Source organism: Lagenorhynchus albirostris, chromosome 12 (assembly GCF_949774975.1).
Source record: "Lagenorhynchus albirostris chromosome 12, mLagAlb1.1, whole genome shotgun sequence".
Classification (NCBI taxonomy): Eukaryota; Metazoa; Chordata; class Mammalia; order Artiodactyla; family Delphinidae; genus Lagenorhynchus; species Lagenorhynchus albirostris.
The window spans coordinates 19983722-20008251 of record NC_083106.1 but is presented as its reverse complement, the minus strand read 5'-3'; the positions used below and the strand labels follow the sequence as shown (position 1 = coordinate 20008251).

The following is a 24530-nucleotide window of genomic DNA, read 5'->3' as shown; positions in this document are numbered from 1 at the left end:
CTGGTGAATCAACAAATGAACATAAGTTCTTGCCTGGTTCTGAGCGATACAGACATCAGACCAATAAGCAATAAATATATAATATATCCCATGGTAGTAAGTGCCATGAAAAAAGTAAAGCAAGGTCAAGGAAAGAGAGCAGGAGGGGATAGTATAGGCAGCAGAAGTGTTATTTTATGTGGAGAAGCTTAGGAAAGTGCCGTGAGTGGGGTGATTTTCAAATAGAGACCTGAAGTTCAGGAGTTCAGGAACGTATTTCAGTAATCCAAGTGGGGGATGGCAATGACTTGGACAAGGATATCCCGGTGGAGACAGTAAGAAGTAACTGGTTCCTGAATATATTTGGAAATAACAACAGGATTTGCTTATGGATTAGATGCATGGGCTGGGAGAAAAAGAGAAGAGATGTAGTGTCAGGAGTCAAAGATTTTTGGACAAAGCAAATGGAAGAATGGAAGTATCATTCAGAGAGATGTGGGAGACTGCTGGATGAGCAGTCTGGGGAGGAAATTTAAGAGTTTGTTTTTTGACATTTTAAGCTTAAGATGCTTATTAGGCAGTTAGATATACAAGTCTGATATTGAGGGAAAAGTCAACAAATCAAAATTATCGGCATATATATTAGCCGTGGAAATGGATGAGATGATCCAGGGAGTCAAGAATTCCAAGACATGAGCCCTGAGACACCCTGCCTTTAAAGGTTGGGAAGATGAGGAGACTGAGAAGGCAGAGCCAGAGGGTAGAAGAGTCAAGAGAGAACAGAGTCTAGGACACCAGAGGCAGAAAGTGTTTCATAAAGGAGGGTGTAATCACGGGGATCAAAGATTGCTGAGAGGCAGAATAAGATGAGAACAGAAAAGTGACCATCTGTAGACAGTCTTGTTGACCTTGACAAGAGTCATTTCAATGGTGTGGTGAAGTTGGAAACCTGACTGGTGTAGATTCAAGAAAGAATATGAGCAGAAGAAGTATAGAGAGCCCTTTCAAGGATTTTTACAACAAAGGAAACAAAGAAATGAAACAGTAGCTGGAGGGAGAACGTGAGGTCAAGTAATGGTTTTGTAAAGATGGAGAATAATTCAGCATGTTTCTACAACGATGGGAGTGATCCTGTAAAGCAGGAAAAATCAGTGACGCAGGAGGGAGGGTACCACATAGGAACAGTGATAGGGTGGGATCTAGTGCACAAGTGGAACCATTTATATTAGGTAGAAGAGCTCATCCAGTCTAACAGGAAGAAATGTGGAATATATGGGTACAGATGAAGGTAGATTGGTACATGTGGGTGTGGGAACATATAGATGTTCTCTTTCTATTGTCTCTGTTTTCTCAGTGAAATAAGATGAAAGGTCAACATCTGAATATAAGAAGAGGGAAGAAGATGTGGACATCTGAGGAGAGGGGAGGTAGAAAATGTAGTGTAAAAGTGGGTGCATCAATAAACTAGGAAATATTCCAAGACCGCAGGGCAGCATAACAGGCCGACCTGGAGTCAGTGCTCATGAACTTAAGGTGAGAACAGCCAGTGTGAATGTTTTTCTTCATCCATGTTTAGTTGCTCCAGTGAAGGTGAGGAATTAATTGGAGAGCTGAACTGGAACAAGCAAATGTGATGGAGTAAGAGAGGGGCCAGGGAGTTACAGAAATACAAGGGAGTTGTATAATGGGTGCTCATGGAATTGAGGCTGGCTAAGGGGAGATGTGAGTATATGGGAGATGTGAGGGGCAGTAAAGCAGTGTTCAAAGTCAGCGCTTCGGGGGGGCTGAAGAATTGTTCAAATTGGGAAACTGGGAGCACGTTCTATAAAGAAAACAGGTGGTGGTCAGAGAAGGGACGCTAAAGTCGAATTTTTGGAGGGGTGCATTTATGGTTTATGACAACATCCAGTGTCTTTTTGCTAAAATGAGCTGTGCGAGTTGGGTGGAGAATAAGGTCTTAGAGGAGAGCAGGTTGAGGAGCTGAGAGGCTGGGTAGTGGAAGGATTGTCTGTGTGGATAATAAAATCACCAGGACCATGAGAGAGAGCCAGATGTCAAAATGATGATGAAAGAAGGAAGGGTAATGGTGATATAGTTTAGAATTCTAATATAAAGATGATGTTTTCATATTCCATTAATCCTTTGAGTCTTAAAACTACTCAAAATCCCGTTGGTTGGGGATGGAGGAGGGGAGTAGTGTAAGTTGGATATAGATTATCCCTGCTTTCTAGATTTCTTGGCGCCTCGTTCTAGACTTTCTCAGGTTACTTCTTTATCACAATAGCTATCATTTAGCACATTGTGCATGATCCAGACTACCGCTGAGGGATTTTTCTTATCAGTAAGTCAAGAGTTTCCATTTAACAGTCTGTACTTCTTTAACTTTCTGAGTTATGTATTAGGTGATTTATATGAATAGCCCAGATTTTCTGAGTATGTGTTCTCACTCACTGTTATATCCTCACTGGAAATAGTCCTTTGTAGAGGTTTGTGTTGATTCTAGATTCTAGAACATATTTTATCATAGTCTGCCTTCCAATTTATCAATGATCCAGAACTATAAGTGTTCTTAATATTATATATTATTAACGTTTGTCAAAAGCTTCATATTTAACTCTGAGAACTAAGCAGGCTAAGATGCTAGGAGATATAAATTATGGAATAGTGTTCAGAGGAAGTTTGTGGAGACGTGTGTTAGTTTCCTAAGGCCACCATAATAAAGCTCATAAACAGGTGGTTCAAACAACAGAAATTTATTTTCTCATAATTCTGGAGGCTAGAAGTTTGAAATCAAGATGTAAGCAGAGCTGGTTTCCTATAAGGGCCCTCTCCTTGGCTTGTAGATGGCCGTCTTCTCCCTGAGTCTTCACATGGTGAAGTCTTAAAACTGCTCAAAATACCCTCTTTTTATTAGGACCCCAGTCATATCGGATTAGGGCCCACCCTAATGAATGTCCTCCTTTTAACTTGATTACCTCTTGAAAAACCCTATCTCCAAATACAGTCACATTCTATCATAAGTAACCTTCTTTCCCAACTGCCAAAAGTAATGTTTCTAATTGCTATAAATTATTACAAGGAGGGCAAATCACTATAGTTAGTACAATCAGGGTAATATTTAAAGATGTGACACCTACCTGTAGTAGTTTAGCTTTCTTACTGAACTTTGCCAGCTATAGGCGTTGTATAGTCTAACTGTAGTGGAACCTCAACCTTGCTTATGTTCTAACCTAATTCTCTAATTTATCCTCAATCTTTTCTTAAAATCAAAATCCATTTGGGTGTACATGTGGTAGCTCTATGTTTCAGGCAAGATTTTTCTTTCCCATGTCCTTAGAGATATCTTTTCCCCTGGTCTTCTGATTTTTTTTATCAGGGAAAATCTTATGTGTGTCTGTGTGTGTGTACAACTTAGAATTGTCAATTATTAGGATTGAAAGGAACCCAAGAAATAATTCAGTCCAATCCCCTTATTTACAGTGGAAGCAAATGAGAGGCATATGATTTAATGATATCTGAGTTTTCCTTCCTCCTTCCTTCACTTCCAGCAAATACTTATCATTTACTTAGTGTCTGGCAGTTTCTAAGACACCAGAAGGACACAGGTACAGAAAACAGACACAGTCCCTGTCCGCATGGAGCTTCCAGTCAGGGAGATCCTATGTTTGTAGCTCTCAAACTTACAGTTCCTATGTCTTCTCTGTGCTATGAGGAGTCATTGCCAACAAGGTTTGTGGCTGAGCTGTGAACTGCACATTGCTGTCCCAAATCTCTGGTTGTCTGCCTAACCACCCATTTCTCTAATCCCCTACTTTGGTCCCTTGGTTATAATTCAGGCATGTTTTCAGTTCGTGTGCACATTTATTACCAATCTTTTTTCCTTAAGGGATTGTAGAATTCTCTTCAATTATAACATTATGTTGTAGCTTTAAACAGAACATAAAATAATTTTAAACTAATTTTTTCACAGATATGTTTAGCATTAAATGTAGCATTTAGTCTTTTTCTTTTCATTTTTTCTTTTATTACAAACTTTGTAATTTTTTTCTGACTTCTTGGTATTTAAGTCTCTGTCATAAATTTTAAAAAATCTTTTTAACTTCAAAGAACGCTTGCCTTACGACTTCAAAGTATATACGTAGTTAGAACAATCAAAATCAACCCTTAAGTGGTTTGATACTGATATTAGGCAAGATATTTTGTTCTCTAAAATTTTCCCATAGAAAGAGGGGACCTTGTATTTGATTTCAAACTCATTCTCTCATTTTACAGGTGGCTATCTGACTTACTTTATTTTGAACCACACACTACTATTTAAGGAAGTTGAATTAATTTGACATAATCTCTCCAAGCTCAATTAGAATATCTTGAGATTACTAGATGGATTTCTTTTTAAATACGAGGCAAAGAAGTTTAACTCTGATTTGTTAATTATTCCAGGAGATATGATCACATAAATGCAAGTCTTGAATATCGTTGTATACAAGTCTTGTAAAGATCAATTTAGAAAGAGATACCATATGTTCTTCTGCTATGGACAAGACAAATACACATCTGCCAGATACATCTGAAAACCACCTGTGCTGATGTTACACTTAATTAACACTTAAGTTTTACATTAAAATTTTCAGTGATGTTGTTATATACAAACTAAAAAACAAGTCTATGTCTCAGAACCTTAGGTGGATGTGGGGTTACTACATGCTGGAAAACTGTTAGGCGACTCAAAAGTCGCTTCCAGTGATATCAAAATCTGTTGTCAAGGAGTCATATGAAGAAAATAATTATAAGTAGATATCTGACTACTTAACGCATATCCTCAGCAGTGTTTGTTTTCAAGTTGACTGAAAACTTTTCTTTGGCTCTTCTCACTTGGATAGTGGTGTATTATTCTCTATTCTAGGCACCTTATGTTGGCCTTGTCTGTACAGAGTGATTGAACCTAGCACATGGGCTTAGGTAGATCTGATTTCAATTCCCACCCCGCCTCCACACACTAGCCCTATAAACTAGGTGTTGGGGCATATTCTCCAATCTCTGCTATCCTGTTTCTGACCATCACTATGTATAAACCACTTAGCAGAGTACAAATAGTAAGTGTTCAATAAGCAATAGCTATTTGGGGTTATTCTTTAAACTAGGACTTATTTTATAGTATATTTTAAATTTTAGTTGCTCTGTGTCTGCATTTTGTATTTTTCCTTAGATTCACTATGTTTGGGCACTATAAGTTTTGACATCATAACATACACTTGTTGTGTTAGCCTATTGGTGCCTTAAAAAAACTTAGACTCCTCGAATAATTGGATGAAGCCATTGAAGCAACAATATTTTTGAGAATTTATATGGGATAAGATATGAGCCTAGAGACTGGAAGGTGATTTATTTCTTGTTCTTAATAAAAGAAAACAGCTTATCATGGAAAGGCCAAACCCATGAGACACTTCTGCATGCACTGCCTTTAGTTAACTTATTAATGGCTAATAGGCAAATTATATATGTTTAACCATGAATCTAATTACCTTGAAAGGCAATATTTGAGTGTTTATAAGTAAAAGAACACAAATAGTATATATTATCTTACATTTGCATCTCTTTACCCTGGATCCAGTCTGCTTGCACCATCTGCAGATGGTTAAGAGACTCTGGTATCTCAGATATCGGTGTTCAGTCACCTCAGATACAAAGGGGTTGGTTTATGGGAACTCATATATTCTCAAAGTTTTCTGAGTCCCACATATATTTCTATACTCTAGTCCTTTATATGTACATCAGTGATTTAATGACACTTTTCACAACCTTTCTTTGATAATGGCAGTGCAAGTCACTTCATCATCCATCCATCCGTCCACCCCCACTATTCATGGAATGACGTATATGTTGCATTGATGCTGAATATACAGAGGGCAATAAGGCACAGCCTCCACTCCAGTGACGTATTTTAGTCATTCCTATACCTAAACGCTCTATGCTTGTGACTGTATCTAGAAGGAATATTATATATTTAAATGTTTAGGTGATGGCTCTGAGACTTCAAGGTCAGAGGTACTGTAAGGTCATACTTCAAAGCACCTCATCTGCTCAAACACCTAAGAATTATAAATAAAATGTAAAAAACAGAAAATCAAGCATGGCAAAATTGGGCTCCAAAATACAACAAACATTCCATAGACCAGAAACAAATCAGAAAAGCTAAGTAGTTAGTAGGGTTGATGCTTCTTGAAAAATGTAGCAGTCCTAGGCAATGAGCACGCAGAAAGCCCCACAGCAAAGGCTCAGCTCAAAAATCCACCTCATACAGTGAAGTGGGTGACTCACGGATTGGCATCTTTCCCTTCTGTTATGTAAATGTTCCAGGAACTGATATTATGAAACATCAATATGTTTTGGACCCTTAATTAAATACCTCTATTTTCTTGGATGTTTAAACCAGTGACTCAGAACATTAATAGATTTTCAGCAACAACCATAATGAATACTTTGTTCAATGTTTTAACAACCCATCACATAGGCAGACTTGTTAAAACATAATCATAATCATAAGTCAAAGTGCCTTGATGGTTGTTTGGCGTGAGACCTGGTCCACAGTAAATACTCAGTAAATGGTGGCTAATCTCATCTCACATAATTGCTGAGAATTTGTCTTGAAGTTTTGATCATTTTTGTTTTGTTTAAAACTGTCTAGGCTATATGGGTTGTTTTAATTAAACAAAACCATATTAATGTCTGCTATTTACTGTCCAGCAAAACTAGCCCCCCCATTACAATCTAGGGTCAACCTGTTAAATTAAACAGGAATCACCTTCCAAACTTTTTAGGTATCTGGTAAACAACACAATCATATTTTTTTTCTCACATAGGTACAAATTTCATCCCGTCAAATGTCAAAATAAATTACTACTTTAAAATATATAATATTTCTAATGACTTCTAGAATAAATTGATAGTTGAATTTTCCCACTTAATGACTTAAATTTGTAGTATCATTTAAAAAGTGTTTTGGAAAGTGAGGTCACTTATATGTAGCTTCACTTTCAAAAGTGTGAGATTATCATTCAATCAACGATTACTTAGAAAGCACCTATAATGCATGTAGCGTTCATTTGTAATGTTATGAATTTACTTGTCAGATACTTGTACATTGGATAAAATTGCAGATTCAGTTTTTGCTATTCAATTTGCACTTCATTTTCATAACAATGTACCTATTAACTTAGGTAGGAGCAGTTATCAGAGCTCTAACACCCTTTCTGCTGTATAATACATGTTTGACTTTAGAAAAGGAAATCATCAAGAATAATTGAAAGTGTATGATTCAGGTACAATATCTTAGGGGCTTTTCCATTCCTTCAGGGCTATTCTGTCCTTTGCTTTAAATTAAACCCAATTTAATTCCTATATTCAAACCTCATTATATAAGAATCAGGACATTTGGGCCTTAAACTGAATTGCCAAGATACATTTGCAAGCTTACTCATTAGAATAACATTGTCTTTAAAACAGCAACACTCCACCATTAAATTTAGTTTCTGTGTGTGTGTGTGTGTGTGTGTGTGTGTGTGTGTGTGTGTGTGTGTTTTCTCCCTACTAAAGTAATCTGACACTCTGTCTGCAAACCTGAAATTTCAGTGTCTTGCTGTGTTATGAAATTACCTAATGAAAAATTGGCCTTCTTCTAAAATTGATTAAATTATTTCCCAAGTTCCCCTTCAGCCTCTGCCACCTATGTTGACTGCCTTCTTACTAAAAGCAGAGCCCCCTAAGGTCTGTTAGCAAAGTCTGTGTGAAGACCTGAAGCAGCAGTTCTCTATGTGAGCCTGCACCTACCTGCCACACCTCATTCAGTTAACTGCATTTGTCTCCCAAGCCTGATGTGGGTAACTGGAACCTCACCCCAAAGGGTCATAGAATATCCGAGTTTAGAGGGAGAGGCAAGGCATCCTAATAATTGTTGGTCCCTAGTGGTGAAATTAAAGAGTAGACAACAGATATAGGCAAGTAGAGGTCTGTAAAACCAAGCAATACAGCCCCTTGCTAATGAACTGCCTCTGGACATATTTAGCCCAGAGACAGTTTCATTTATCTAACAGTTCATTTATTCATTCAGGAAACTTTTGAGTTGCACCTGATGTTTGCTACATACTTTCCTAGGGGCTGAGCATACATCAGTTCCTAAGATTGTTTTTGTTGTCACAGATTTCACCATCTAATGGCAGAGACAGGCTCGAAAACAAGTGACTAAAGTAGATATCAAAAGCACTGTAATGTGAGTATGAACACACAGCCAGGGAGACACAGATAAATCATGATTGTTTGTACTTGGGAAGGTTAGAAAAGCTCCATAGTGCAAGTATGTAGCCTTCTAGCTGGGAAGAGACCTTGGAATAAGAATTGACTAAAGAGTGTTATCAAAACTCCTGGAGGGGGCTTCCCTGGTGGCGCAGTGGTTGAGAGCCCGCCTGCCGATGCAGGGAACACGGCTTCGTGCCCCGGTCCGGGAGGATCCCACATGCCGCGGAGCGGCTGGGCCCGTGAGCCATGGCCGCTGAGCCTTCGCCTCCGGAGCCTGTGCTCCGCAACGGGAGAGGCCACAACAGTGAGAGGCCCGTGTACCGCAAAAACTCCTGGAGGGAAAATACTCCAAATTAGCCATGGCGTGACTTGGAGTATGCAGTAGAGCAAGAGATGTTTCTTCCCTCCCTCTTTGTTTATATGTAGAACAAGGCTGAAAGAGAAAGAAAATACAAGTTCAGGAGCTAATACAGTGCCTGATGATAGTAAACACTGAATATATTTGCTAGATGAAGGAATACATTTGTGTGTGCACATATTTTTTAAAGTGTAGGGAAGAATACCATTTTATTACTGTGAGAAGCTAGAGGATTCCTATCTTAGTTTTAGCATTCATACTTAGTATTCTGATTCAGGCATCATTTTTTATGTCAATGGGGTGGAACCAAAATGAATTTATATATTAAATGTTCATTCAGGGGCATTAACCAAAACTTTTAAAACACTATGGAGATTTAAAAAATTTTGTCTGCATACCAATGAAAAGTAAGCCTGTTTTCTTTCCCTTTTTACATGTAGCTTTATTAGTGCTATCAAATTTAACGACTCTGCTGCCCTTTTTTGCTGTCATACTGTAATGACTTCAGATCTGTATATGCTGATTTAGCCTTACAGGCAAGTTGGGAAAAAAAGTAAATTACATTCTGACATATTCCCCTTATGTTTGTATCATTTTTTTTTCTGCTTGCATTCTCCAATAATCAGATAAGTGCCTTTTTGAAACCAGAAGCTAAGAAATCCTGCCGTACCAGCAATACCTATTTGTTACAGTTCAGATGCCTTACATAATGGGTGTGCGTCCCATGCAGTCACGATCACACAAGGTTCTGTTCTTTGAAGGGCCCTGCACTTGATTTAATGCTCTACTGCCGCCATCTTGAAATTCTTAGTAATATTTGGACAAGGGGCCCTGCAATTTCACTTTGCACAGCATTCTGCAAATTATATAGCCAGAGCTGCTTGCATCAAAGAGAAAAACATTAATATATGTTTTGACATACATAAAGCAACACTTTTACAATAGCAAAAGCCTCTTAAAACTTACTGCAAGCATCTCTTTTCTCCTCAAGTAAGTAAGCTGTCCTGAGTCCCCACTCTGAGTTATATGTCCCTCATTGTAACTTGTCATGTCTCTGTTTGTTGATGTTGGCTGAGTTGTGACCATTATTTGTCCTCCCTTTCCTGTTGACTCACTAAGTGTACTCCTGCTCTGTCTTTTTACCTGACTTCTGGGATACTGCTCCATCCCAATTTTCTTCTCACCTCACTGGTAGCTCCTTCTCGGTTTCCTTTGTTAGTTCCTCCTTCTTTCCTCAGCCTCCTGAAATTGGGATGCCTCAGGGGTCAGGCCATGCCAAATTCTCTATATTGTACTTATTCCTTCCTGAACTCATCTGACCTCCTGATGAGTTTTACATGTCATCTAAATGTCAATCACTCCCAAATTTATATGTTTACATACCATCTCCACCTGGGAATCTCCAGCTTAGTATACGTCTGAACTAAATTCCTGAACCTGCCCCTCAAACTTGTTCTCCCCAGTCTCTCTCATTTCAACTGATAGAATCCTATTCTGATTGCTGGGTAAAAGATAATCACCTTCACTCTTGTCTTTCTCGCGTATTCAGTCTGTTAGGAAATCTTGTTGGTTCTACATTCAGAACATAGAATTTGAATCTGTCTACCTCTTACCAGATGTTCAGAGCTACAATTACATCTCTGTTATTCTCGGCACAACAGCCAGAGTGTTCCTATTCAGATAAATCAGAAGCTTGTACTGACTTCCTGTGTAATTCAGAATAGAGGTTACAGTTCTCACAAGGGTCTGCAAAACCTACATCATGTGACCTACCTCCCACTGACACCTTGCTCATCTTATTCTTACTATTTTCTCTCTTATATGCTGGTTTCAGCCACACTGTGCCTTCAGTCACAGTACCATGCTGTCTTCTATGCCTGGAATGCTCTTTCCCTGGTATCCACAAGAATGACTATCCATTGCTTTCAAATGTTTGCTCTGTGATACCTTCCTAGTGAAGCCTACCTAGACTTCTCTACTTGAATTGTAATTCCCATCCCAGTACTCCTAAGCTCTCTTATTTTCTTCTGCTGTTCTCTTTCTTCCATAGCATTTATCATCATCTAAGATAATTATTTTCTATCGTATCTTTGTCTACTTCTGGCATTCTAGATGCTCAGTTAATATTTGTTGAACATTGAGTGAATGAAATATACCCAGAAATAACAGGTCCTTTCGTATGAATGTTCCTTTTTCCTCTTTGTCTCTCTATAATCCTTTTTTATTTGTACGAAAACATATTACATTTTGAAAATATTTCTACTTTTAAATAGCTGAATCTTTAATAAAGATAATAGCTGGCAGAAATGTAAGCAACAATCTTTCCCCAAGAGCTAGAAATAACGTACTTGAAGTTGTAAGAAAATTTATCAACACCATTATACTTTATGCCTTAATATTGTAGTCAGGTAAGAGGTTACCCAAGAGGTTACCCAAGAGGTTACCTTTTTCCTGTCTTAATACTGCCTAAATTATTCAAAACTAGAGTTGGAAGGATTTTTTTATGCGGGAAAAGAATTGGCATATTTTTTATTGTTGAGGTAGGTTTTAAAATATAGCTTATTATTTTACCCTCTTGTGCTGAGTATCACCAGATTCTCCCAGTGTTTGAGATTCCCTCTTGTGTCTAAATTTGACACCTTAAAAGCTAGATGAGTTAAGATCCCTAACAAACCTAGGGAGTGACTTAAACATATGGAGCCTCTCATTTAGTAACTACGTTGTCATGTATTACATTTATAAATAAATCTAACTTCAGAGAGGTCATTGAAGTAAAACATAATGCAAGAGTTTTATGATTGTTATAAAAAGCATGCTTCTAAAACACATTTGTAATTCTTAATAATGCTGTTCTTTAAAAGTAGTAACTTGTTCAATTATAAATGAACTTGATTCCATTTGGCATTCTTTTCTTAAAAGCATAATTTTTAATTGTGAACATAATTTATTACAGATTTTATAAAATAAAGAGCAAAATATTAGCCATAATTTTACCACTCTAAAACATCCATTTTCATTTTGGGTTATTTTCTTTTTGCATATTCACCTTTCACACAGTTTTAATAGGGTACATAGTTTTTTTCCTGTCTTTTCTACTTAGATACATGTCATATCTATTTCTTCATGTTGCTATGCAGTCATTTTCACAATAATTTTGCAAGGTTATTTAATGATCCCTAGTGTAACTGTATTGTAGTGAACCTAAATATTTTCCAGGTGTTAGATGTTTAAGTTGCTTTCCTTTTTTTAATCATAAGTAATGTTATAATGAAAACTTTTGTGTTTGTAGCTCTTTTTGGATCACTTTCTTAGGACATAATCCCAAAGGCAAAATTCTTGTTTCACACAATATGAACATAGTAATGATTCTTGGTATATTGCCAACTTACTTTCCCAAATGATTGAACCAGTTTTCTGCTTCCACCAACGCATGAAAGTAAAGTTTCACTGCAACCTTGCTTACGATTTCTCATTTTTGTCCCTTTTTCCTGTGGACCTTGTATTGTTAGCATTAAAATGCCAGTATTCCATGTCAGCATGGGAGTTTAGAAAACAGTTTTAGGATGCCCAGTTTAAGTTCTCTCCCAAAAAGAAGAAAGAGGGAAAATGGGTGGCTGTGTTTGATTTAGTTGTGCCTAGAAGGATTGGAAAAAAGTCCGTTTGTTGGACTGATCAGTTGAAGAAATTTGATATTTATACCAAATTACTGTGAGTGATGTAATCTGGCTAACCATTTTTGCCACCACAGAGGTTTACATTGACGTTTTATTCTGGAACAAAGTGGTTCACGAAAAGACACTACATTTATTTGTTTGCCTTCTAAGAATCTGAAGTGACTTAATAGTCTTACAACACAGTTTTATGCTTACCAAACATTTTGACTTAATCTTGGAAGACTGCATAATTCTGCTTTGCTCATAATTAAATAATTTACCCCTTAGAAAAGTTAAATTCAATTGTTCCTGCTAATGGAGGTTTGGGTACTGGTTTTGTTCATCCAAAGCTGTAGATAAAACAGCTAGAACTTCCCCCCACAAATAACAGTGAATAAAGTCCGAGGAAAGAAACTCGGTCTCGGAGAAGAGCTGAGACTGATGGTAAGACTTTTGATTAGCATCATTTTTGTAGTAACTAGTTATTCTACAGCACTGAATAGTTTCAAGGTATGTTCGCATTCAGTATCTCACCTGTGAAGTTAGTAGAATGATTTTGTTATTAACCTGCAGAGAAGTTACGGGACAAATTCAAGGGCTTGTGGTGGGTAAAGGTGTGCCTAGATGGTGTGCACTGGACTGTTGACACAAGGCTGTTGGCTGCAAATCTCTATCTGGTTTTACTACACCACAAAACACTTTTTAAAAATGCCTCCTGATTCTTTCATACACAAATTCATTGAGTTTCTACTCTGTCCTCTGGGACATAGATGTGAACCTTCAGAACATTCTGGTGTAGAAGTCAGGTCTGCAAAGAAGTCAGGACAGAAATGCATGGTGAACGCTCCAGCAAAGTGGATGCCAAGCGCTGTAGTGGCAAAGAAGAAAGTGGGCTGGCTCTGCTGGGCTGGCGATGCTTATACTGATGGTGAGTTTGGTATTAGAGCTGGGTCCCTAAAGGGTCAGGAAGGGTGACCCTTGTGGATCTCTTTGACTTTGACCAGTGAGGATCAGTGAGATTGCTAAGAAAGCCCACAGATATTATGTCTTGAGAAATAACTTTTTCTGTGAAGAGCTCTAAGGAGATGACTGCTTTCCTCCCCCACTGCTCTGCTTTTTATTTCTGCAGACCAACTTTGTATGTGCTACTCCCATTTCCCAGGAGTTTCCCTTCCTTGAATCCCACATTTTCTTTCATGTCAGTTTACTCATTTCTTTATTCATTCACCCAACAGACATACCGAATGCGGAGACTAAATAATGAGAAGGAGCCAGTCTTTGGAGATGTGAAGCAAAAGCTTTCTGGATTGCAAAGGCCACGAGGCAGGAAAAGCTTGACATATTCTAGGAAAAGAAATAAAGACTTTGAGACTGGAAATTAGGGTGTGTTAGTAGTTGAGGTTCAGAGAGTAGGGAAGCTCTGGATCTTGGTAGGAAGTTGAGAATTTTTTCTAAGTGCAGCAGGAAGCCATTGGAGGGTTTTTAGCAGAAGAGCAAAAAGATCTAATTTAACAAAAAGATCATATAATTTTAATATGATCTAGAAAGTTTAAAGAAAAGTGCATCCCACTGACCTTTGCCACTTGATGTACAGACAATGCGGATAAGGGCTTTAGATTAAAGAGAGGAGGGGGGACAGTTGTGATTTAAAGAAGAGGGGATGACACCGGGATTTAGTGCACACCCACGTGTTGGTCGTTCTTCTCCCCCACCTCAGTCCAGTGTGACAGGTTGCCAGCTGAGGACAGAGGGGACGGCAGGGATTCCCCCGCTCCCTCCAGGTTCTCTCAGACCCTGTGTTCATGCTAAGGGGCTTGCAGGATCCTGTGCGTCTCCATGTCAGTGCTGCGAGGAGCAGCCAGTAGTCCTGCTGTCTCCTTGGCAGCAATTCAGCCGTCACAGTGAGCGATGTCACGTTCATGATGCAAATGAAGGGGAGCTGATTGACTTGTAAGACTTTCTTACTTAAGCCATGCCGGTCACTTCTTTATACCGCCTCATCCCTTAATCCCCTGCTTTCCCATGAACTAATAGCGGGTGGGGAGAAATGTTCCCCGACCTCAGGAGGATCACTGAGAATCTCCCTTTAGGCATTTGAAGTTGACTAAGAAGCAGTTTACTCTGCTGCCTGGCACTCATGGGAAATCAGGAGCCACTGAAGAGAAGTGGAGGGAAGGCGGGCTCTGCTGAAGGGCTTGTTGGGTTCCTAGAAACGATTGAGAATGAGAACTCTGTGATTTTACTAGTTAAATTCTGATATGCACATCAGGTCTTCATCAGTCTGACATTTCGGGGCTTCATTTCATTTAAATGAGCATGCAGGGCTTCCCTGGTGGCGCAGTGGTTCAGAGTCCACCTGCCGATGCGGGGGACATGGGTTCGTGCCCCGGTCCGGGAGGATCCCACATGCCGCAGAGCGGCTGGGCCCGTGAGCCATGGCCGCTGAGCCTGCGCGTCCGGAGCCTGTGCTCCGCAACGGGAGAGGCCACAACAGTGAGAGGCCCACGTACCGCCAAAAAAAAAAAAGAGCATGCAGAAGCTACCTAATAGGGAAAACAATGAGGGACTAAATTACCTTACCTGTTATTCTGTTTTCTTGAATTGCTCTTCCCCTAATTACCTTTAATCTGATTCCAAGTTCTTTTTCAAAACACACTTTACACATTTTTGAGAGGGTTGCTTGCTGTCCCCTCCACCTCCCTCCCTCCTCTGTGTGTTTCCTCAGTGCCCTATTTATGCGGCTCTCAAAGACGGGTGGCACCACGTTCTCACTAGCACCATTCTCTCTCTTTATAAGTTCCTTAAGAGTTCGAATCATAGGCTTATTGATTGCTGTCTTCTCTTGTGCCTGGCCTATTTCTTTATAGACTGTATGAATTTAATATGAGTTTTGAAATTCTCATTTTGGTGGAAACGTTTGTTGGAAAATTCTATTATACACTCTCATGCCACCTTGGGATGGCAGGGAAGTCGAATATTATGGCCATGGGACAGTCATTGTTCCCTCCATTTATTATTCTTGACTCTAGAGGTAGCTGAGTCTCTGTCCCTTTATATTAAACACCTTAGAGCACGCAACTTTTAAAATACAATTTTCAATTTTATTTTTTGAAATTATTCTGTATCTGTTTCTTGTTACAGCTGATCGTGGGTCTTTTAGGCCCAAGCTTCATTTATGTGTGTTTGTCTGGGAGGGGCATTAGGATCTTTCCACCTATGTAGTAGAATAGAAAGTGCATAAGCTTTGTGACAGGTTGCCACACGGAGAACTTTTAGGTTGATGGCCAAACTTGAGTCAGCAAGATAGCCAGATATCTGCTGTATGAAGAAGTATGTGGTTACCAGATACCTCTCCTAACAACCATAAAGCGTTTTTTCCCCTCTGACTTTCATGATATAAAATATTTTTACAGAAGTAGTTACCCTTGTCATCCACTCATTCAGCTCTGACAGTGCCAGCCTGCTAAGCCTGGCAAACACTTCCGTCAGGACCTTTGCAATTGTAGCTCCCTTTGCCTGGACGTGCTCTGTTGCCATCCTCCCTCTTATGGCTGGCTCCCTCACTTCCTTCAGATCTTTCTTCAAAGAGCACTGTTTTGAGATACTTCATGAGAACTTATCTAAAATATTACTAAGTCCATGGGGCAATATTACCCACCCAACCCTCTCTTTCCCACGTATCCTGTGTGGCCGATTGCTAAAATAATGAAACTTGCTCTCTATGTCCAAAACTCCATGCAAAGGGACATTGTGGTTCCCTTCATCAAGAGATGAACTATGTTTTTCCATTCGCTTGAATCTGTGCTGGCCTTATGACTTGCTTCAAGTGATGGAATGTGATGGAAGTGATGTGCAGATTCTAGAGCTGTGCTGTCTAATACGGGAACCCTTGCCACATGTGACCATTTCTACTTAATCAGTTACAATTAGATAAAATTTAAAATTCAGTTCCTTAGTTGTACCAGTCATATTTCAGGTACATACCAAATAGTCACACACAACTAGTGTTGCCATATTGACCTGCACAGTTGTAGAACATTTCCATCCTTAGAAAGTTTTTTTTTTTGGACAGAGCTGTTGTAGAGCTAATGCCTTAAAAGATCTTGCAGTTTTCACTCTGCCCTCTGAGAACACCAATCATCATGTTGAAGAAGCCCAGTCCAGCCTATTGGACAATTTGAGACCATATAGAGGGAAACCGAGGTGCTCTAGCTAATAGCCAGCAGTAATTTCCAGACATGTGAGTGAGACCATCTTGGACTTCTATTCCCATTCAAGTCACAGATGATTACAGCCTTAGGAGTAATCCCCCATGGCAGTGGCAGAAGAGCTGGTCAAATTGCCAGGCCACAGAATCATGGAAAATAAATTGTCATTGTTTTAAGCCAATATGTTTTAGATGGATTTGACACAATAGTAATAACAGTTACCACCTTCAATCTAATGACTGCATTCATTTTGAAACTATGCCCTGTGCAGTTACCTCATGAATTAGGATATGGAAAAACGAGGGAAGATGAAGTATCACCCCTTTCAGTGAGATCAGTTCCTTGTTTAGGGAGAGAAAAGGATATTTGCTATTAATAAAATAATGACCCACAGCAAACTGAAATACTTAGTACTTACTAGCTGAATTAGATGATAGGAGAAAATTAACTTTGCATCAAAAATTATTTACCAATAATTTTCAAACTAGTTCAAATAATCCAGAGCTAACTGGAATCCAATAATTATTCCATTTTAGGATAATCAGATTTGGGGGACTTTGGTATATTTTGCTTGGTTATAATTTAAAATCATAAATAGTATTTAATTCTGAAAGCACGTCTTCTTTTATTCACTGTTCCTCAAGCGTTTATTGAGTACTTTCTGTATATGTCTAGACAGGCACTGAGAATTTTGAATGATTAAGAGGTGAGCCTCCCCTGGAAGAACTGACAGTATAATGGAGGGGACAGAGGCATGGTCTCAAAATATATTAGGATGAGCTGTGTTAAAGAAATAGGATGTGCTCTGGGAACACTGAGGTGGGAACATACTAAATATACAAGATGAGCTTTTACCTTGCAGATGAGGGGGGATAGAGGTTAGTAAATAAAGAGTGCCTAGAGGTTAGTAAATAAAGAGTGCCTAGAGGACATTTTTGGGAAAAAGAGCAGAATTATTTTATTTTAATAACTTTATTGAGATATTACTCACATAACATGAAATTCACTCTATTAAAGTGATCAGTCCAGTGGCTTTTAGTATATTCAGAGTTGTACCACCGTCATCACTATCTATGATAGTTTTGGAACATTTTCATCACCCCCCAGAGAAGCCTGACCCATGAGCACGTACCCATTCTTCCCTCAACCTCCCATCCCTGAGCAGTCACCAATCTACTTTCTGTCTCTAGACACTCACCTATTTGGACATTTCATAGTAGTGGGTTTTTGTGTGTGGCTTCTTTCACTTAGCATACTGTTTTTGAGATTCAACCATGTTGTAACATGTATCACTATTTCATTCATTTTTGTTGCTGAGTAAGATCCCATTGTGTGGATATACAACATTATGTTTATCCATTCACCAGTTGATGGTGACTTTTTTTTTTTTGGCCGCACCGTGTGGCATGCGGGATCTTAGTTCCCTGATCAGGGATGGAACCCATGCCCCCAGCAATGGAAGCGTGGAGTCTTAACCACTGGACCACCAGGGAAGTCCCCATTGACCAGCTGATGGATGTGTTTGGGTTGTGTCCACATTTTGGCTGTTATGAATAATATTGCTATGAACATTCATGTACAAGTTTTTATGTGAACATATGCTGTTAGTTCTCTTAGGTATATACCTAAGAGGGGTATTGCTGGGTAATATGATAACTATGTTTAACAGTTTTAGGCATTTCCAAGTTGTTTTTCAAAGTGGATGCACCATTTTAAGCATTCCAACAACGGTGTATGAAGGTTCCAACTTCTTCACATCCTTGCCAATACTTGTTATTGCCTGAGAACAGAATTGTTTTGAATGAAAATATAAAGTCACTAAAATAGAAAAAATTCCAATTAGATCATGTTATACTCATTTAAGACCGCCCAAATATAAGTCATGTGATATTAGAACCTAAATCTGAATGACACTTTATAGCTCTGTGTACAAAACAACTCTGTTGGAGTCTAATTATCTTATCATTAATGTTCACCAGGTGGTTAGGAAATGCTGATTTTCTTTTATATCTAATTGAGAGGTAAAGGACAGTGAAATGATTATATGTGTAGTGCTGTTGAAAGTTAAACCCATTTCTGACATGCAATTAAATATAATTGAAATAGAACAAATTGAATAACAAAATTAAATTTGCAAAGTAGAGTATGAACAGATATTAAATGTATGCTGTCCTCTGGGATATTTGGGTGGTGAGTTGGCATTAGAGCTCGAGCCCCATATTTTTACTTCCTCTGCGTAGTTCCCACCTGCCCACACTTGCCTCCTCTACTTCCCTACCTCAGCGTCTCCAAGGAGTTTAGGAGACATTCCCCCGCCAACACGCTGTGCAGAGAGGATTGTTTTATGAAGCGCTGGGGTTCAGTGTGGTCAGGAAGGAAAATAGGTTCTCCAGACCTGTGGGGCTTTCTCTCAGACTCAGACTTTTTTTGTGGCCATGCCACATGGCATGCAGGATCTTAGTTCCCTGGCCAGGGTTTGAACCCGTGACCCCTGCAGTGGACACTCTGAGTTCCAATCAGTGGACCGCTGGGGAAGTCCCCAGACTTGTTTTTTAATGACTATCAGAGACCTGACAATGATACTATAAACAAACAAAAATATATGTCTGACAGCCCCCATCACCACCGTCTTGTCCAGCTCTTCGGTGACTTTACAGCACCCAGTATTTGTTAAGTCTCAGGTGTGCAGGACACAGTCACTGTCATGCCATTTCTCTCTACTCCTTGCCTGCTCTTCTCATCCCTCCCCACCTGTGATGGTCTCTTTCAACTTCATTACCAGTGTTTTTCTGTTGTTCAGTTTCAGTTTTTTTATGTAAGATTATTCTGATATTTCTAGAAATTAAAAATTTTTGCTTTTTATTTACTGTGGAAGATGAGATATAGCCTCCAAATACCCTGTCATCCCAACATATATCAAATGCTGTTAAAAAAGTACTTATGTTCAGAAGGACTTTGTTGATTCTAAAATACTATCAGAGTGTAATGTTTTAGAAAATGAAAAGTTGAGTTTTCATAATGCATTGCCGAGGAACTGTATTAAAAGCAAAATATTAGAGCCAGTAGGTGTTTATGTACATAATTTAAGAGGTAACAATATTAAGAGCAATTTTGATTTAGCTACAGTATTAAAATAGCACATGAGAAAGTCTTCATTTACTCTTACCTTGCAGTAGTCACTAGACGAGTTTTGTTGTTTTTAAACCCTAGTCAATTAAGTCTTAATCACCAAACATTTTATAGGAGCAGAGGTGAAAGTTTGACCCTACTTAAAACCACAGAAGTACTAAAGACAAACTATTCTGAGACTTACAGATTTGCATGAAAAAGTCACAAGGGGAAAACTGTAATTGCCTCAGCATGAGAGATGGTATATATTTTAAGATAATTGGAGACTGTCTTTTATGTGTTCTCTTTGGTTTAGTTTTGATTTCATGTACTTTAATTTGTTTCTATCTCTTAATTTTTTTCTTAATATATTCCAAAGAATGTAAAACACTTCTGAGGATCTCATTACTACTTGTGAAATCGCCTCTAGCTCTACCACTGGATGTAATTTTTTTGGTCAGTCTTATAAGAAAAAAGTGTCTTAGATTTAGCAGTCTGACGGTAGTGATAACCCTAAAAGTACATTTTGTGTAAGATCAAATATACTGTAGCAATTTCCCTTAGGTGAATATTGTAAATTTTGGAGGTTCTGATGTTTTTTTTCCATATAAGTTCTACAGGAATCATCTTTTTGCTTTTATTCATGTTTCATCATTCATATGTGTAAAATTTACATTTTTACTGCTAACCTCGCTAACATGCTGGTGATGAGACATTCCCTTGACAAATGTGATCAGAAGTGGTCTAACTGAAGATGTTCCATGACTTGAACACATTAGGTTACAAATTCAACTTTTGCTTCTCTTTGCAAAGGCACTGAGACGTGAGTTAAAGGAGAAAGAGTATTCTGTCCTGAATGCTATAGACCAAGCTCGAGTTTTCCTGGCTGATCAACCAATTGAGGCCCCTGAAGAACCAAGAAGAAACCTACAATCAAAAACAGGTGAGACTGATTTCTTTCTACATCATAAAAACACATGTGAGGAGAACAAAACACCAGAATCGACAAGAGAATTTTCTTACAGCATATCAGGACCTGATATTTTAAAATGTCTTACAGAATTTCAGGATCTAGTATTAAAATTTTTCTTCTAAGTATTACTTTAGTCAAATATGTCATTTTGAACAAATATTTAGATTCTTAAATTAAAAAATAAAATGGCTGTATACTTCAGTATCATTACTTTAAAGGAGAATTAACTGCAGAAAAATACTTTGTTAAAAAGCATAGTGTGACTAAAAATTTCTTTAAGAAATAAAAATTTATATTTCTTATATTTAAACTACATGATAAATAATTGTAAGTAGAAGAATGATATTTAAAATACAAGAGTAAACATAAATTATTTAAATATCTAGAAGCTAAGATTATTTAACTTCTCTTTTTCAAGATTACTTTTTTAAATAAGACACCAAAGCCCCTTTCTTTTACAAGCAGACAACAGAATTTCTTTAATTTAAACATAACAACCTATAATATTTATGTACTTTGGCTTAAAGCTGAAACAGTATCTACCTTACTAGCAGATAGCAATAAATCACATGGTAGATTTAAGAGATGAATTTGGGGGCCAACATATATCTTTATTTTGATTTTTCACTTATGGCATAAAAGCATTCTGATGCATTTTAAAAAATAAACATGCCATTCAAAATATTTTCTCATCATTCACTTTCCATAGTAAAACCAGACCTGAAAGACTGCCTCATGCTATGTCCTGCAGTGTAATTCATGAGCATTTATTACTTGTAAGGGAAGTACGGTTGGAAAATGCTTTGACTGTAGCTGGAACTGGATCAGACATTTGGAAAGTAGCCATTTTCCTCCTCAACCTTTCTCAGGGAAGCTCTACTTCAATCGGAGTAAATTGCCCATCAGGATCATGATTTTCTTGACCCTTTGTGTGTGTGTGTGTGTGTATACAGAGACACAGCATACTTATCATCTCTTCCAGCGTTGGTTTTTATTTTCTGCTGGCAGTATCACTGTTTTTCCAGTCAGCCTTCCGGGGACCTAAGTCATTGTTGAGTCTCCGCCCCTCTCAGTCTGCAAATCACTCATGATTGTTACTTCTATCTTTGGAGACTTATGCCTCCTGAATTATACATGTATTATATATATATACACACGGACATACGTATGCACACAACATGCACACAGCTACATAGTAAGTTGTTGAATGACTTGTACGCTGAGCACACTCGGGTGTGGGTAGGAGGTCATTAGCTGGGACAGGATCACTGGAAGCAGCAGCCCAGAGAGAGGGGCAGAACGGCAGTGTGTCAGGGGAAGTCAGCAGAGCTGGGGACAGGGGAGGTGGGGGCAGGGGCTGTGCCTGGACAGGGGGTAGGAGTGAGGGGCTTGTACGCGCTGTCTGGTGCAGATTACAAGGCCCTGGAAAGTTGGACAGAGCATTTCGACTTAAATACAGCAAGAAAAAGGCGCTATTTCACTGGGGTTTTTTTCTTTTAAGCTTGGAAGAAAAATAAGTTCACTTGTCTCGCCTTATCCAATTTAAAGTCTACTTTAAACTGCTTGTCTCATGTCCTTGCTTTTCAGAGAATAGAGGAAACGTAAGCTATTTCATAGCAGTAAAAAAGTGTTATATCACTAGAGTTTCACTTTGCTATAAATTTTCTTCCTTAGTGGTTAGTCAGTTTAAGGGGTAAAAACATATGGCTTTTGAGTCCTTATTTTGCTGTTACATCAGGACATTTTTAAGACCTATTTTCACATACTATATTTGTGAGGCAAGAAAAAAAGTCACGTCAGTTTAACTTTATGATTTTTTTGTTTTGGAGTGTTTTTTGTTTGTTTGTTTTTTTACAATTAGCCATTTTCACACTTTCTCCTTTCCTGATATTATTTTGTGTAATGTTGGCTGACTTTAGCTGTTGTTAAAAGTAAATAAAAGAAAATTATCTGTAATAGCTTTTATACTTTGTTGTTTACCATGACTTACGAACAACTGCTATCAGTAATAGTGTTTGAACATTAGTTATCTTGTGTGATGCTACTCAAAGTACTCAGTGTTGGAGGGACTAGAGCAGGGAGAAATTGTATAATGATTTTTTGGTTCTATTTAATAAGGATTTATTGAGTATGCTATGCGTAATGTGCCAAAGGACACACCAAGGTGAATCCATCTTTGTTTTTAAGTAACTGTTCCAGAAAATACTTCTTGCCATGATTTTTCTCTCCCAAAGCCTTTTCTCCTGGCTCCTTTTTTTTTCTGTTATCAATTATCTTATAGTGTCATATGTGTATATATGCATTTTATGATAGCTTATGGAGTTTTATTTTATTACTGCATAGCACAGGATGAGTTGCTCTCAGGCATCTTTTAATTGATAAATGCTGTTGAAAACAAGCAAACTAATTATTTCAACCGAGTGATCAGTTGCTGACAAAGAATTTTATCAGGTATGCTCTGCTAGATATTTTCTTTTTTCCCCCCAGTTTTATTGAGATATAATTGACATAACATTGTACAAGTTTAAGGTGTACAGCATAATAATTTGATATTTGTATATATTGTGAAATGATCACCACAGTAAGTCCAGTTAACATCTATCACCTCACATAATTACAATTCTTTTCCCTTGTGATGAGAACTTTTAAGATCTACTCTCCTAGCAACTTTCAAGTATGTATATTTTAAACATTTAAAAATCATTACTAATATTAACTGCCCTATTTCAGCCCCTTACCATCTTTTGCTAGGACTTTTCAGTACTTTCTTTTTTTTTTTTTTGGCCACTCCGTGTGACTTGTGGGGTCTTAGTTCCCTGACTAATGATTGAACTCACGCCCTTGGCAGTGAAAGTGTGGAGTCCTAACCACTGGACCGTCAGGGAATTCCCTCAGTACTTGTGTGTGTGTGTGTGTACATCTTTTTAAATTTAATTTAATTTAATTTTTTTATACAGCAGGTTATTAGTTATCCATTTTATACATAGTAATGTATACATGTCAATCCCAATCTCCCAATTCATCCCCCCGACTTTCCCCCCTTGGTGTCCATACATTTGTTCTCTACATCTGTGTCTCTATTTCTGCCCTGCAAACCGGTTCATCTGTACCATCTTTTTAGGTTCCACATATATGCGTTAATATACGATATTTGTTTTTCTCTTTCTGACTTACTTCACTCTGTATGACAGTCTCTAGATCCATCCACGTCTCTACAAATGACCCAATTTCATTCCTTGTTATGGCTGAGTAATATTCCATTGCATATATGTGCCACATCTTCTTTATCCATTCATCTGTCGATGGGTATTTAGGTTGCTTCGCAGTACTTTCTTAATTGGTATCCCTGCATCAACATAAATAGATGCTACGGTGATACATCTAAAACACAGAGCTGGCATCTGAAAACCACTGGTAGTCACTGAAATGGGATCTGAGCTCCTTTACCTGTCATACGAGGCTGCACAGTGATTTGGCCTCAGCTTTCCAGTGCGGCAGCATCTCATGCTTCTCTCTGCTCCAAACTAATGTCCGTTTGACACCCACCAGCTTCTCGTGATGTTCTGCAGGTAATGGTCTTCTTAACCTTATTCTGTTGTCTTTTCTGCCCATAGGTCCCTCCTACCTGATCTCCAACTCCTTCCTCCTTTGCCTGCCCAGCCCTTGCTCATTCTGTCCCACTCACTGCAGGCTTTGTTTCTTCCTGGACCGATTCCTCTCCCAGCTCTCCTCCTTGCCTCCCTGGTACCCTGTCATCTCTCTGACTATATTATTAATATCTGTATCTGAAGCTCAGCCCTGCCCTTGCTTACTGACCTTTCTCAGTTACTGAGAATCTGAAAGAATGTGAACAATTATCTGAGCAGCCAAGATAGATATTATGTAGAAAATATAGTGAAGATCTTATTAGCTCTTAGAAAAACCACCCTCTCCGGGGTATTAACTCTTACTTTAGATAC

The 24530-nt window shown here is 38.4% G+C and overlaps 1 protein-coding gene across 1 annotated transcript in view; it reads left to right on the top strand.

Moving 5' to 3' along the window:
* The window catches only part of UTRN (utrophin), a 499864-nt gene that overhangs the window by 358601 nt on the left and 116733 nt on the right, over positions 1-24530 (top strand). The window contains exon 55 of the mRNA XM_060168281.1: positions 20412-20541. Coding sequence (XP_060024264.1) covers positions 20412-20541 — 130 coding nt within the window. The remainder of the gene's footprint in view (positions 1-20411; positions 20542-24530) is intronic.